The sequence below is a fragment of the Electrophorus electricus genome, chromosome 13 (genome assembly GCF_041902795.1).
Source record: "Electrophorus electricus isolate QZ-2024a chromosome 13, ASM4190279v1, whole genome shotgun sequence".
Lineage (NCBI taxonomy): Eukaryota > Metazoa > Chordata > Actinopteri > Gymnotiformes > Gymnotidae > Electrophorus > Electrophorus electricus.
Genome location: NC_137509.1, coordinates 7736804 through 7752500, shown reverse-complemented (window position 1 = coordinate 7752500; position 15697 = coordinate 7736804). Strand labels below are relative to the sequence as shown.

At 44.5% G+C, this 15697-nt stretch overlaps 1 protein-coding gene across 5 annotated transcripts in view; it reads right to left on the bottom strand.

Moving 5' to 3' along the window:
• Nucleotides 1-15697, bottom strand: part of nlgn2a (neuroligin 2a) — a 119481-nt gene that overhangs the window by 37191 nt on the left and 66593 nt on the right. For all 5 annotated transcript variants that reach the window (XM_081694466.1, XM_081694467.1, XM_027028446.3 and 2 more), the window contains one exon: nt 13079-13228. In XM_081694466.1, the coding sequence (XP_081550592.1) occupies nt 13079-13228 (150 nt within the window). The remainder of the gene's footprint in view (nt 1-13078; nt 13229-15697) is intronic.

The window sequence follows — 15697 nt, the reverse complement described above, 5'->3', positions numbered from 1 at the left end:
CAGGTTATGACTAATTTATATGAGCAGCTTGCTGCTTAACGTCGAGCATAGGATACATGCGCATGCACACGCGCGCACACACACACACACACACACACACACCCAAATGATCCTTAAACCTCCTTGACTATTACCGTATGCTCATGCCAGTTCTGCTGCTTGTGTATGTTTGTGTGTGTGTGTGTGTGTGTGTGTGTCTAGCCACTTGTCCTGGCATTTTAAGCCACAGTAATTACATTTTTGGCATAATCATTTTAGTCTTATCTGCATAGCAGGACAAATGAGAAGGGCTACAACAGCAGCCCACCTGTGTGTGTGTGCGTGCATGTGTGTGTGTGTGTGTGTGTGTGTGTGTGTGTGTGTGTGTGTGTGTGCGGTATAATCAAAGAGGATGAAAAGAAAGTGACAGTTAGCTAATAGTTCTGCCAACCTGATGCAGTATCGTAGAGTGTATCTAAGTGCTCAGATTACTCAACCTCCCACTTAACTGGTGTAGTCCACCTGGGTTAATAACCTTGTATCAATCAGCTGCAGACACTGTATGCTGTATGCACACCATCTGACCTACGATTGGGAGAGACAGATGGACAGGGGGAGAGAGAGAGAGAGAGAGAGAGAGAGAGAGAGAGGGAGAGAGAGGGAGGGAGAGAGAGAGAGAGAGAGAGAGAGAGAGAGAGAGAGAGAGAGAGAGAGAGGAGAGAGAGAGAGAGAGAGAGAGAGAGAGAGAGAGAGAGAGAGAGAGAGAGAGAGAGAGAGAGAGAGAGAGAGGGAGGGAGAGAGAGCGAGAGAGAGAGAGAGGGAGAGAGAGAGAGAGGGGGGATGAGAGAATGAGAGAGAGGAAGAGAGGGAGAGAGTGTGTGTGAAAAAGAGTGTGAGAGAGTATGAGACCTTTTAGGCCATTATTCATACACAATCACGATCACACTTGCTCACATACACACCATTACAAACACACACAGTATCGAACTCTTTCACATTATGAGATACTCTCACACACACTCAAACGTCCATACATGCTATCCCATACTACTATACCTCTTGCTCACTGCTGAGCTCTCACACAATCAGACACACACACACACACACACCTAACACAAAGAAGGAGTGTGTGAGGGAAAGTATGAAAGTGTGGGAATGAGAGAGTAATAATCTGTGTGAGAACATGATGGTGTGAGCAAGTGCACTTAAGACTATGATAGTGTACTCATGAGAGTCTGGCGTGCGCGTTTGAGAGCGTGAGTATCAAACTCTTGCCCTCCTCCAGCTCCCTCCTTCTTCTACCTTTCTTTTCTTTTTACATTCCTCTTTGCTTCAGTCACTGAGTCTTTCTCTTTCCATCTTCCCGCCTCCCTCTCTTCTCTTTAAGCGTTTTAGAGGTCCTCCCTGCCTCTGTTCACACTCTCTCACAACAGTGGTTTAGGGAAAGGCGCGGACTTTACAGGGACCCATCAATCACAGGAGCCCTAACCAAATACGTGCTAGCCTGTGGTCACACTCTGCACCTGTCCTTCAGCAAGAATCATGCAAATAAGCCTGAGTGTCACTCCCGGGGTCAGTGGAGCTGCTCTTGTGTGTGTGTGTGTGTGTGTGTGAAAGTCTGTGTGTGTTTCTGTCCTTGTTTGTGTGCACATGTTTTTTGCATATGAAAAAGCTATTTGCAGCCATACTGCATGTTACATTCATAACACAGAGGAATGAGTAGAAGAAAGCAGAGGAGAACACAAGACAACAAAACAGCACTCGGTAAGCTCGATCAGCTCCTTTCATGTCAAAGTGGTTTCAGCTGCTGTTTGCAGGAGGTCCATCGCTGTGGCTATGACCCCAGTGAGGACTGGGCTTGAACCAGGTGCAGCCCAATCAAAGCGCACTCCTCCGGGAGAAGAACCCCAGTATGGGGCCCCACCCTGGGGGCACCTCCAGCCACACCCCATTCGCCCTCGGTTTCAGACATAATGTCCAGAAATCACTGCTAAGATGGACATAACAGACTACTGTGGAGCACAGATTCAACTGATTCCTGCATTCAAAAAAGCCCGACGGTGTGCTAGACATGCGAGACTTACTGCCAAAGGTCAGTGTCCATACTGCTACAGCACAAGTCTACCCTGCTTGTCCCACTGAGCTGGGAAAATGCCAGGAGATGTGATGGGACGAGGAGGCCTCAGGTGTCCTGTCTTTCCCAAAAGGAATATGTACAGCTCACACTGGGAGGTGTCAAACCGAAGCGTCTGAGGCCCTGAACATTTGAGCGTGCCACTGCGCCCAGCAGGAGAAGTGCTTCACCCTTACTGAGCAGAACTGCTCAAATCCCACCATGCTCGCGCCCATCTGTCAGCTGGCCGATGTCTCTGCAGCTAATAGAGGCAAAGTTTAGAGAAACTTCTGGAAATGGGCACCAGAGATGTTACACATCAGTCAGACATGCCATTAATCTTTTCACTCAGTTCAGGACATTGGAGGAGAGGGAATAGATAATGAATTTTGAGACTGAGAGAAAAACAGCAGTGTGCATGTGTGTGTGTGTGCGTGTGTGTGTGTGTGAAACATGGAGTTCACTTCATCTCACCTTACTTATTAATGTCATCTGTCTATTTCTCTCTGATTCCCCCCCGCTCCACTCTCCAGAGACCTCTGCTTATCAGTTCTGCTGTTGGTTGCTATGGAAACTGTCTGGCTGGTCTGGATTTGGAGAAGCTCTTCCTTCATGTCTTAATATCTCCTGCAACCTTGTCAGGGCAAACAACATGCCACATACACACAGACACTCCTGTCCTCTCTGGGCTAGACTCCTGAAGGCCAGTTCACTCCTCAATTTGAGTCCTTGCTTTATGGATTGTGTGTGTGTGTGTGTGTGTGTGTGTGTGTGTGTGTGTGTGTGTGTGTTTTTGTGTGTGTGTGTGTGTGTGTGTGTGTGTGTGTGTGCGCGCGGCATGTGTAACCACACCGTATAGTTGCTTTGTATGTCTCCTGTTTTAGTGACTTGAGTTTATTGCAGATTTAAAAAGCAGCTGTGAATTTTATTTTTAGCAGTCTCTCTGCTTCTATCTCAGTCTCTCTCTCTCTCTCTTTCTCTGCTTCTCTCTCACGTATCAAATCAAATCAAACGTGCTTTATTGGCATGACAGGATAAAATATCTATGTTGCCATAGCAATAATAATTATGCAGATGTATTATTAATATAATTATAATAAATGATTGAGTTTTTATAGAGGATTGGAAATTGATAAATACAATAAAATCTAATAAACAAAATAACAACAACAAATATTGTAGAACATCATTTCAATGTCTGAACCAAAATGGAACACAATGAAGTAAGCAATGGTAAAATTAGATTACAGTCTAAATAAATGTGACTGTACCCTTTATAGTGTTTTTTTTTTTCTGATTTTATGGAAGCTGTGTATACATTGTCCTGTTAAATCTAGTTTATATGTTTTCCCCAGTAATATTTTCCATTTTCTCTGTATCAATTCAGTGTGGGGGAGATGGAGATTTATTTTGTTGGAGATTTTGTTAGTGAATCTATACAGAAAGGATTCTCTGATGGTTTCATATTCATATTTTGCATGTGAAATATTTTGCATATTTTGCATGTGAAACAACGAAGTTGCCCTGAGTTTCAGTCTCTGCCGACAGACAGTGGGTGCAGATGTTGTCCTCTCTGGACGCCTGACTTTGCCTGTGTCTTCCTGCTTCCATGGCCAGCTTATGGTCACTCATTCTTTGTTCACAATCAAGCAATTCACAACATTTTAATTTGTTGTGACGTGTAATCTCCTTTTTTTCCAGCACAGGCTGTGATTTACGCTGTTGTTGTCTTCAGTCTGTCTCAGTTGAGAAGGTTTAGCTGGGCTATTTTCTAGGTGCTTCTTCTTCTTCAGCAGACGCAGATGGTCATTTGGGTTTCGATTATTGCTGATGGAGGCTTTGTAGTAAAGGCGGTCGGATTGCTCAAGGTAGTGCCAGAATTTGCAACATCTTTTCTCAATATCCAGAAGGAGTGAAATTCTGCCTAGTTCAGCTCTGCTGGCCAGATCAGACACATTTCTGTTTCCCTGCAGGATACCTCAGCAGAATTTGCAATGCAGTAATTCGCTCGGTGTTTTGTCCTAAATTTCCAAGTTTTCTATCGGCTCTAGTGCCCAGGTTTCACTAATGTGTTAATAACAGTTTAAGTTCTGTCTCTGAGCAGGCGGTACTATGCTGTGCACCGCAGTGCTGTGAATGAATAGGTAGTTATTTCCTTCTGCACTCATGTAATCAATTTCTTGGCCTGTTCGGGTATTTAAGTCTCCACATATCTCAGAGACTGGAACTGGAACACTCTTTCTGGTAATATGGAGAATTAGAAGGTGGTGTGTGTGTGTGTGTGTGTGTGTGTGTGTGTGTGTGTGTGTGTGTGTATATATATATTGATGTTGCAAATTCTGCAATATATATATATTGCATAAAAGGTAGATATTATTATCACTGTTCAAATTATTACTATTAATACATAGCCAAGTATGTATAAATATAAATATTACCTCACCTAATTCTAGTTACATATTTCTCTAATTCTTTTTTATGTCAAATCAAAATGCCTCCGCACTCAGCCACTCTTTATTTCTGGATGTTCTGCAGAGGGGACAACACGTTCTCTGCAGTTATCAAGACAATATGTAGATATGTCTATGTGGCACCTCATTTCAAGTAATATAATCATATTGTTTCTGATCATAAAAAATCATCATTTCTTCTCTTCAGCCATAATGCAGATAAACACATTTCTTGTGTATTCTAACTGGTATTCTAACTTGCTATATCTGTATATCTGTTGTATTAACAAAGCTTCTTTTATGATCTTTTATGTGTATGCACATATTTAAATGTAGATTAATCATCCATATCTACAGTACATCTATACAAACACACATCCTTTTTCTCTATCTTTCTTTCACACACACACATACACACACACACACACACACACACACACACACACTTACTCTCATACATACACACACACACACATACAAATATCACATATATACACACACTTACTCTCATATGTACACACACACACATACAAATACACACACACACACATACATTTATACATGTTCATATTGTGATAATCTATAGGTTGGCATATAGCTATGATCAGTTTAGGTCAGTTCATAAGTTCTCTCTCTCTGTTTCTATCTCTCTCTCTCTCTCTCTCTCTCTCTCTGTTTCTCTCTCTCTCTCTCTCTCTCTCTCTCTCTCTCTCTCTCTCTCTCTCTCTCTCTCTGTCTGTCGAATAACTCCTTTACATAATTTTGTTGTTCATGTCCCAGTATGTTTCTTTCAGATCTGCTCTTCCTCTCTCCTCTGTTGTTCAGACATGGGGAAAATCCACACACCACACTATGTTTTCTCTTTGTTTGAAAGTTCACATGTTAGCTCTGGATGTCTAGTGAGCTTACCCCCACCCACCCACCCACCCACCCACACACACACACACACACACACACACACACACACACACACACACACACACACACACACACACACACACACACACAAATGCTGCTTAGGTAGATAAGCCAAGGTCAGGCTCTGAAGAGCATGTACATTCATACTTAACAGGAACAGAGGAACTCCCTGCAGACCAGACTACATTCTGCCACATGTAATTAAAGGCAAGGTTAAGCTGGAGAATAAGATCCAGGCTGTGTGCAAGCAGGGACACACAGGAAATGTGCAGCCAGCGAAAAAGAGACAGAGAAAGAGAGAGATGGAGCAAGAAAGACGAAGAGAGAGAAAAAAAGAAGAAAACAAAACCATAAAGGAAAGAATGATCAGCAGAGATAGGAAGAAAAAGAAAGAAAGGAAAGAAAGAGGATAAGATTAAGAGAAAGGAGAGAGAGCAGAGAGAGTACAATGTCTCCTGGCTTCATTAGCAGCAGAGCTGGCGGATGACTGGGGTCGGGGCGGCCTTTTAATCAACGGCCACGCAGTAATGGGGTGAAGGGTGAGTCTAAATCACTGCCACCACGGCAACTGCCACCAAGGCAACCGCCGCCACGGCAACAAGGGATGCTGAGCAAAGAGCGGGAAAGTGTAGCAGCCAATTATCGGCAGAGTAGCATCCTGAGTTCAGGAGGGAATAGACGACACGTGAGTAATGTAGTTTATTATAAGACCAAGGGAAAATGCAGAATGTTTAGACTTAAATCAGCAGAAATACATATATGCTAGATAAAAAGGGAGGCTGTGGCCCCTCATGGAACACATTGTGTGTGTGTGTGTGTGTGTGTGTGTGTGTGTGTGTGTGTGTGTGTGTGTGTGTGTGTGTGTGTGTCTGTGTGTGTGTGTGTGTGTGTGTGTGGCAGGTGATGAGATGAAGGCTGAACACATGTAATTTGAATAACGCAGAGCCAAGGGCACACCTGTCTGCACTGGAAGGCACACAGCCACATTGAGCTATTGAGCTGAACTGACACCTAGATACACAGTACACAAAGACACACACACACACACACACACACACACACACACACACAGAAAAGTTTTGCAAATCTGCGTTATGTCTTGACCATCAGTTCTGCTGATCTGCACTAGCCCTCACATGACCCCTGGTTATTATACTGCACTTATACTGTTAGTGAATTTGGATATAGCAAAAAACCCCAAAACCCCAAAAACCACCTCAGAATCCTAAATGATAGAGATGATAGAGGTTTGTGGCACATTCATGAGGCAAAAAAGGAACCTACTGCGCTTCATCTATCTGTCTCTGTCTCCACATTCGAGTCAGAAGTCCTTTATTGGCATGCCAGGGAACAATATGTGTTGCCAAAGCTGTTCAGTTTAAATTGGTTCAGGTTTTCATCAATGATATACCACTGAAGGACTTCATATGTCCCCCTTATATTTGTTTTATTTTGTGATTGTTTCTGATTCTGTTACATATTGTTTGTACTACTAGAATGTTTCTGAATGTCTCTCTCCTCTTCCACCTCGCTCCCTATCTACCCCTCCCCTCTCTCTTTATCTACCCCTCCCCTCTCCCTATCTACCCCTCCCCTCTCCCTATCTACCCCTCCCCCCTCTCCCTATCTACCCCTCCCCTCTCTCTTTATTTACCCCTCCCCTCTCCCTATCTACCCCTCCCCTCTCTCTCTATCTACCCCTCCCCTCTCTCTTTATCTACCCCTCCCCGCTCCCTATCTACCCCTCCCCTCTCTCTTTATTTACCCCTCCCCTCTCCCTATCTACCCCTCCCCTCTCTCTCTCTATCTACCCCTCCCCTTTCTCTTTATCTACCCCTCCCCTCTCCCTATCTACCCCTCCCCTCTCTCTTTATCTACCCCTTAACTCTCCTCTTCCACCCCCTTCTCTATCTACCCCTCCCCTCTCTCTTTATCTACCCCTCCCCTCTCCCTATCTACCCCTCCCCTCTCTCTTTATCTACCCCTTAACTCTCCTCTTCCACCCCCTTCTCTATCTACCCCTCCCCTCTCTCTTTATCTACCCCTTAACTCTCCTCTTCCACCCCTCTCTCTATCTACCCCTCCCCTTTCTCTTTATCTACCCCTCCCCTCTCCCTATCTACCCCTCCCCTCTCTCTTTATCTACCCCTCCCCTCTCTCTCTCTATCTACCCCTCCCCTCTCTCTTTATCTACCCCTCCCCTCTCCCTATCTACCCCTCCCCTCTCTCTTTATTTACCCCTCCCCTCTCCCTATCTACCCCTCCCCTCTCTCTCTCTATCTACCCCTCCCCTTTCTCTTTATCTACCCCTCCCCTCTCCCTATCTACCCCTCCCCTCTCTCTTTATCTACCCCTCCCCTCTCCCTATCTACCCCTCCCCTCTCTCTTTATCTACCCCTTAACTCTCCTCTTCCACCCCCTTCTCTATCTACCCCTCCCCTCTCTCTTTATCTACCCCTTAACTCTCCTCTTCCACCCCTCTCTCTATCTACCCTCCCCTCTCTCCTCCTGTCTCTCTCCCTACATGTCTATTCTTTCTCTGCACACTCCTCTCTGTCGCGTCGTAAGTTTGAGCACACTCTGGTATTGTTGGACTGACTGCCTGATGTTAGACTGGTAGCAGTTATCAGTGAGAAATTACATGAAGAAAAGTGATTTTAAACCTAGAAGGAATTGAGCATTAAAAAATAAAACAGTCTAGTATAACAGACACAAGCATAAACGAAAGGGACACAATCAAAGGAATACACTGCACTGATGATATACAGCACACAATATAGAGGCCATGTACAGACAATGTACAATGCACATTATTTTTTGCTGTATGGAATAGCGATTCAGCCTTGGAGAAGCATTGTTGCTCACGCGAGATCCAGCTAGCCACAATTCAGTTTAGCTACCATTAGCTAGCAGAGAGTGACAATCAGTGATACACTATCTGCTAGCCCACCCTCGAGTCCTTTGACAACGGCTGCATCGAAAAGGGGTAGGTAGGCTAACACTGCGTCATTCCTTGTGGGTGTGTGTCCTTATTGGTATGTCATTGTAATAATTAAGGTAAAATCTAGCTGCAAGCAGCAATTCCAGATTCAAGCAAATTTAGGCCCTTAGGCCCATGGGGCATTCAACGTGACTGAATGAAAATCCTAGGCCTAGTTCCTAGGATTGTAAATAAACATAAACAAATAAATAAACAACAAATATAGTGGTTAAGGTAGTGGTGTAGCAGTTATAAGGTGGCCGGTTCCCGCCCCAATGCTGCCAACTTGCCGCTGTTGGGCCCCTGAGCAAGACCCTTAACCCTCAATTGCTCAAGTTGTGTTCTATCAGAATTGTAAGTCGCTTTGGCTAAAAGTGTCAGCTAAACACTGCAAATTTGAAAAAAAAAGACTGCATTTAATTTAATTCAATAACTGCACCTATACTATATATCACAGCTTGCTTATACACTAAAATGAAAACTGTTAGTAAAACATGACAGTCAAGAAGCAAAACCCTGATCTGCACAACTATGAGCACATTCTCAGCCTTACACATTTAGCAAAACACTACACTGTGTTTTGCAAGTTAGTAAATACACTTCTCCACATTAGACACAGAAATCTAACATGATATCACTTCTTTGCCATTTCAAGGCACCGCCTTTCAAAAGACCCACCTGTAAACCACTGATTAAATACAGCTGTAAATGTACAGACACATGGGGATTAAACTCACCCAATCAGGTGTAAGCTCTATAAAAATGCAACAGGTATGTTTACCTGTCTACAAAGAATTCACCTGTAGTATGTGGGGGTGAGTAATATGTAGTGATGTAGAGAGTAATGTGCACTTCAATATTGTTTGCTTGTTTGTTTGTTAGTTTCTAGTAGGTCTACATAATGCTGTCTTTTTTCAGAGAGTTTTACTAATGGTTTTACTGATACAGTAAAACCATTGGATTTACAGTATCCTCACATAAGCAAGAAGAGGAGGAAGCTTCACTGGCCACAGAGCTATTCTGAATGTCCAAAGCCAACGTGATAGTAACATCACGATGTGTGCTGCGAGCACACAGAATGGGGTTCTCCATCGCTATGCCAACGTGCGTCCGTACAACAACGCAGTGCACACACTCTCGATCGTAGGAAGACTCCACACCATCACCACAGAAGAAGATAAAATGGATGCAGAGCAGATGACATACATTGTCATCTGGGACTGTGCATCTTTCCACCGATCTGCTCTGGTTTCATCATCCACCACTATTTTCACTCCACTACCTCCCACCATCCTCTCCTCTCCTTAACCCCACTGAGGAGTCACTGGCGATGGAAAGTGTGCAATCTCCGGCCAAGGAGCCTTGAGGAAGCTGGACACCAATTTGATGCAGGATCTGTACATGAATGGATTTTCTGTTGTGAGAGAGGACCCAGCCTGTGATGTGGTGTTATGGCCACATAAAGCTAAGCGATGAGTCGTTTTTTTGTTTTTTTAATTCATGCTGTCTTTTTTGTCCCCATGAATGCAAACATGTGTTTTTGTACTGTATTCTATTCAGAATATGTACTGTTCTGAAATTCAGTGCAAAATGCAGCCTTTGTAAATGTATGGATATATTGACTGATGTTATAATGTGGAGAGAAACAAAATGTATTGGTGTGCAGTACTGATCTTGTGTGTGGTGTTTGGTTGTTTATGTACTTTACTCTAACAGTATCTCTGAACAAAACCAACGCAGACTATATTATTAGAAAAGCAGAAACATTAAAAGTGTTTTATTTTGAACATAGCAGCGTGTAACTTGTTCAAACAAAATCAGATTGTAAGAATCTTGTGTGTGCCTTATGGTGACAAAATTGGGTTTTGATAAATTATTGTATAGTTTTGAATGAAGTGTTTTTTTGTAAAGTATCAGAGGTGTTCTGCTACTTTGGTGTGGGGCTATCTGAATTTGTCTTGTGTAGTGTACTATATTGACCAGTTGAATCCTGTTTTCAAAATTGTGCTTAAGCAGTTGTAAATAATTGGAAATGGCGGCATTCTTCTCAGCCACTCATGACCAGTAAGCCGAGACACGTATGTGCTAACACAGTGTTGAACATTTTAGCTGAAGCCTAGGCAGCAGTTACTTGCTGCACAGGCTGATGTTTCCCCTACTGCACAGGCCTGTTTTCCCTACTGCACAGGCTGGTGTTTCCCCTACTGCACAGGCTGGTGTTTCCCCTACTGCACAGGCTGGTGTTTCCCCTACTGCACAGGCTGGTGTTTCCCCTACTGCACAGGCCTGTTTTCCCTACTGCACAGGCTGGTGGTTCCCCTACTGCACAGGCTGATGTTTCCCCTACTGCACAGGCCTGTTTTCCCTACTGCACAGGCTAGTGTTTCCCCTACTGCACAGGCCTGTTTTCCCTACTGCACAGGCTGGTGTTTCCCCTACTGCACAGGCCTGTTTTCCCTACTGCACAGGCTGGTGTTTTCCCTACTGCACAGGCCTGTTTTCCCTGCTCACCTTCTTCAGCTTGGAACAAGTCTCTCACAGTCCAACAGGCATGAATATAAAGCCATGGGCACGGCTAGACACTGCAGTAGAACCTCCAGGCTCCCAGTTCCAGTGTAATTACAATGATCAAACACAAAGTCACCCAGTGGACAAGGCTGAGTGACGCCTGCCCTGGACCTCCTGGGCCTCCATCATTGGACTCTGCTGGACTTAGCAGCAGCTGTGTGAGATGTGTGAGATGCTGGCTCTCTGTGCGACACGCTCAGTCACAGAGAACCGCAGAGCTGAACTGTAATGGTCATACCCACGACTGAATCAGCATCCGTGTGTGTGTGTGTGTGTGTGTGTGTGTGTGATTGCACACTGCTGCAGTCTCACACAGCCTGAAGGAGCTGCTTTGAAGCTTTAAATGACTTTCTCTATTTTTTAAAAGACCTTTCCCCTTTTTTCTAATATCTAATATCTGGGCAGTGCTATCGCTCTGGGCGGCAGTGTAGTTAAAGTGAGAAATGGAAAAATATATTTCTAACAGTACCAGCACAATAAAGCTATCACAGCCATCTCTGATTTGCATGAGTGCACCTCCCTCCAATATTTCATCCATGTAAGGGAAGAGGAGAAAAAAAGATCTGATGTATATGGCCTCCACAATGCTGGCATGAGACTCCATACGTCCCATGTGCACTCTTGACTCTGCCCATGTGACACGCTCAGGCCTGTGCTTCTAAACACCTGCTCACCTGTTCACGTCTTTGTGAACATTAGCCATTAGGTACCTTGGAGGCCAGTGGATGAAGAATGATGCCTGGCATGAACCTTAAACAAACTGTGGGAGAGCAACGGAATAAATGTAATGATCTGATTTATAATTCTGCTTTGATGTTCTTTCTATGGTTCAAAAGAAACACCAACAGCAATGTTTTCCGTTGGTGCTTATTAACTCTTATTAACTTATTAACACTTGATTTAAGTGATGATAATTAACTGATGAATTGGTGGTTCAGTTTTATGCAAGAGAAACAAGAGCCTGTGCAGAAGAAAAGAGTGTACAGGACTGCAGGTGGAAACCATATAAAAAGCCACCAAAAACCTGATATTCAAGTGCAGCTGGTACTCACAGTACTGCACAGGCTGGTGTTTCCCCTACTGCACAGGCTGGTGTTTCTCCTACTGCACAGGTTGGTGTTTCCCCTACTGCACAGGCTGGTGTTTCCCCTACTGCACAGGCTGGTGTTTCCCCTACTGCACAGGCTGGTGTTTCTCCTACTGCACAGGCTGGTGTTTCCCCTACTGCACAGGCTGGTGTTTCCCCTACTGCGCAGGCTGGTGTTTTCCCTACTGCACAGGCCTGTGTTCCCTGCTCCCACTCACCTTCTTCAGCTTGGAACAAGTCTCTCACAGTCCAACAGGCATGAATATAAAGCCATGTGCATGGCTAGACACTGCAGTAGAACCTCCAGGTCTGGACTGTGAAACAACCCCCCCCCCCAGTTCCAGTGTAATTACAATGATCAAACACAAAGTGACTTTAGGCCTGCACGCAATAACCTCCACCTGCCGATACACTCTGGCTTCTCATCCCCATGGAGACGTTCTGGCCTCAGAAGCAGCACGGCGGCTCTAATCTAAACGCTGCCGCTACAAAAAGCCTGGCAGAATCTGATCTCCAAACTGGAAATGGCAGCCAGTGACTGCCGAGGCAACTCTCTCTGGGACCAGATAACACCTCGCTATTAAAAAATAATGCACAGCCACAGGAAGTTGTGGGAATGGGATCTATAAACATAATAACAACATAACGCATGGTAATGTGATTAATAATTTTACAGCCCACAGGAGCTACTGTCAGACTCCTATTACTCGCCATTTTAACTACATCGGTTTCATAACGATGTCAATGTAGCTGCTGGTGCTCACAGCAGCTACCGAGCAAATGCCCTATGAAAAACCGCTTAATATTAAACCTGGACATTTCGTTATTGTTGTTGTTGCTGTTACGACAATGGGTTGTGACCAGATGAGCTCTCTATCATTTGATTATAATGAAACAGATTATATGCACTAACTTTGAACTGCTAAGCTTTTAAAAGCATCACAGAGCCCAACTCGTAACCTGAACTGAGGCAGGTGACTCACCTAGCACTCCCAGCCGGTAGTTCATGGTGACCACAATGACGTTGCCATAGGCAGCTAGCACACTGGCATCAAACATGTTTCCAGTTCCTTCCATGTATGAACCGCCATGAACAAACAGCATGACAGGCTTCTTCCGGCGGTCGCGGATGTCTGGGAATAAAAAAACAAAACAAAATATTCAAACATATGAAAAGGCATGTAAGTATGTGTGATTGTAGACCTGGGAAGAAGTAGAAACATCCACAGAAAGTTTGGGAGAAAGTTTTCCTAAGTCATTGTGCTGGCCTGAACTGGAAATGCCATTTTTATTGGTTTCTTAAAACTTGTGATTTATTGATTGTGTTCTCATATAAATCTCTAGTGAAGGACAAAATCTGAACTAATTGCAGAACTGTCCTCATGTAAATGATTCAGGGCTGGGTTGATCTAAGGACTGTGCTTTACAGCATGAGTACTAAAATATTTAAATTAAATGGGTTGCCTGTATCAGATGGAAGAGCTCAGACACACACACACACACACACACACACACACACACACACACACACTCTCTCTCTCTCTCTCTCTCTCTCTCTCCTATTCCCATACCCCCCCACACTCCAACCCAACATGAATACACTTTCCTACAGTCTTACCATACCCACTGAGTCAACAAATACATTCACCTATAGTGACACCCATACCAACTCACACACACACTCTCCTACACCCATACCAACTCACACACACACTCTCCTACACCCATACCAACTCACACACACACACACTCTCCTACACTCATACCAACTCACACACACACTCTCCTACACCCATACCAACTCACACACACACTCTCCTACACCCATACCAACTCACACACACACTCTCCTACACCCATACCAACTCACACACACACTCTACTACACCCATACCAACTCACACACACACTCTCCTACACCCATACCAACTCACACACACACACACTCTCCTACACTCATACCAACTCACACACACACTCTCCTACACCCATACCAACTCACACACACACTCTCCTACACCCATACCAACTCACACACACACTCTCCTACACCCATACCAACTCACACACACACACTCTCCTACACCCATACCAACTCACACACACACTCTCCTACACCCATACCAACTCACACACACACTCTCCTACACCCATACCAACTCACACACACACACTCTCAGAGACAAAGACAGCTGTGTCTCTCTCCTAGCAGTAGCCATTCTTTAAACTGGTCTGCTCTCTCTCTCTCTCTCTCTCTCTCTCTCTCTCTCTCACACACACACACACACACACACACACACACATACACACATACGCATGCACAGACCTTTTCAGTCAAACAGGAAGAGAAAGACACCAAACACTTAATATATACGTCACTCCCAACCGTTGATCATGTGATCCAGAGCTCTGTTTCACGCTCGGTCAACATGTCCGCCGATGGTCCCCGAAAACACTCCTTCCCTCAGTATCTCTCTTTCATCTTCTTTCTTACCTACTCTCTCTCCTTTTAAAATCTCTCCCTCTCTCCTCCTCTCCCCTTTCTCTTTTCTTCATACAGTACTCTCTTCACATAGCACTGGACACGCCGGGACAAAACCATTAGAGGCAAAGAGGAAGGTGGTAGGGAAGCATAGCGGGAGGAACTGGACCCAAGAAAGTAGTGACAGAGACAGACATGGACGGGGGAGACAGAGAGAGAGAAAGAGGGAAGAAAAAGATGAATGAGACGAGAAATTGTAATCTGGTGTCATAATTTGACTTGAGTATTTGGAGCTAAACTGAAAAGTTATTTTAAAATAATAGTAATTTATATGTTATAAATTAATAATCTATTATTTTACTGAGAGAAGACACTACGTGAAGGTAATCAGGCAACAGAAAACACAAAAAAACAGAAACAAACAATTTCAAACATACTCACACAAACATAAACACAAATATAAATACACACACTTGCAAACAAATACCCACACACCCCACACACACACGGGACCAGAGGGGAATGCTGCTTACTGCCGATCCTTTCATGCAGAACAGAGACAATGGAGTGATTAGAGGCAAACTTCTGTTTACTACCCTGAGTGTGTGTGTGTGTGCGTGTGTGTGTGCGTGCGTGCATGCGTGTGTGTGTGCGTGTGTGTGTGTGTGTGTGTGTGAGTGTGCGTATGAGAGTGCATGTTTTCAGTGATGGTTGTGAGTCCACTGTGGAGACTCTATCTCCTGTGTGAACGTAATGAGTTCAACATTCATTGGACACAGTCACGCTGGCCATTCTCTTCCTCTGTTCTCCCACCACCCTTCATCCCGTTAAAATGCTACCCCGCCACAATAGCTTAGCCATGTGAGAGCACACACTCTGGGCCAGCCTGCTGTAGGGCGCTGCCATGCTCCGGGCTCATTGTTACTGAGTAATGTTCTGTTATTGGAGAATTACTGTCCAGGGTTCTTCTGTGTAGGGGGGAAACTGCAGAATATGCAGCTCTATCAGGTGTGGGACTGCAAATGGCATTTGTTCTTGGAGAAAATGGAGGTTTGACTAGGGATGATAAATCAGTTCATCAATATCCATTGGGATCAATAGCTATTCAGGGTGCCTTTCC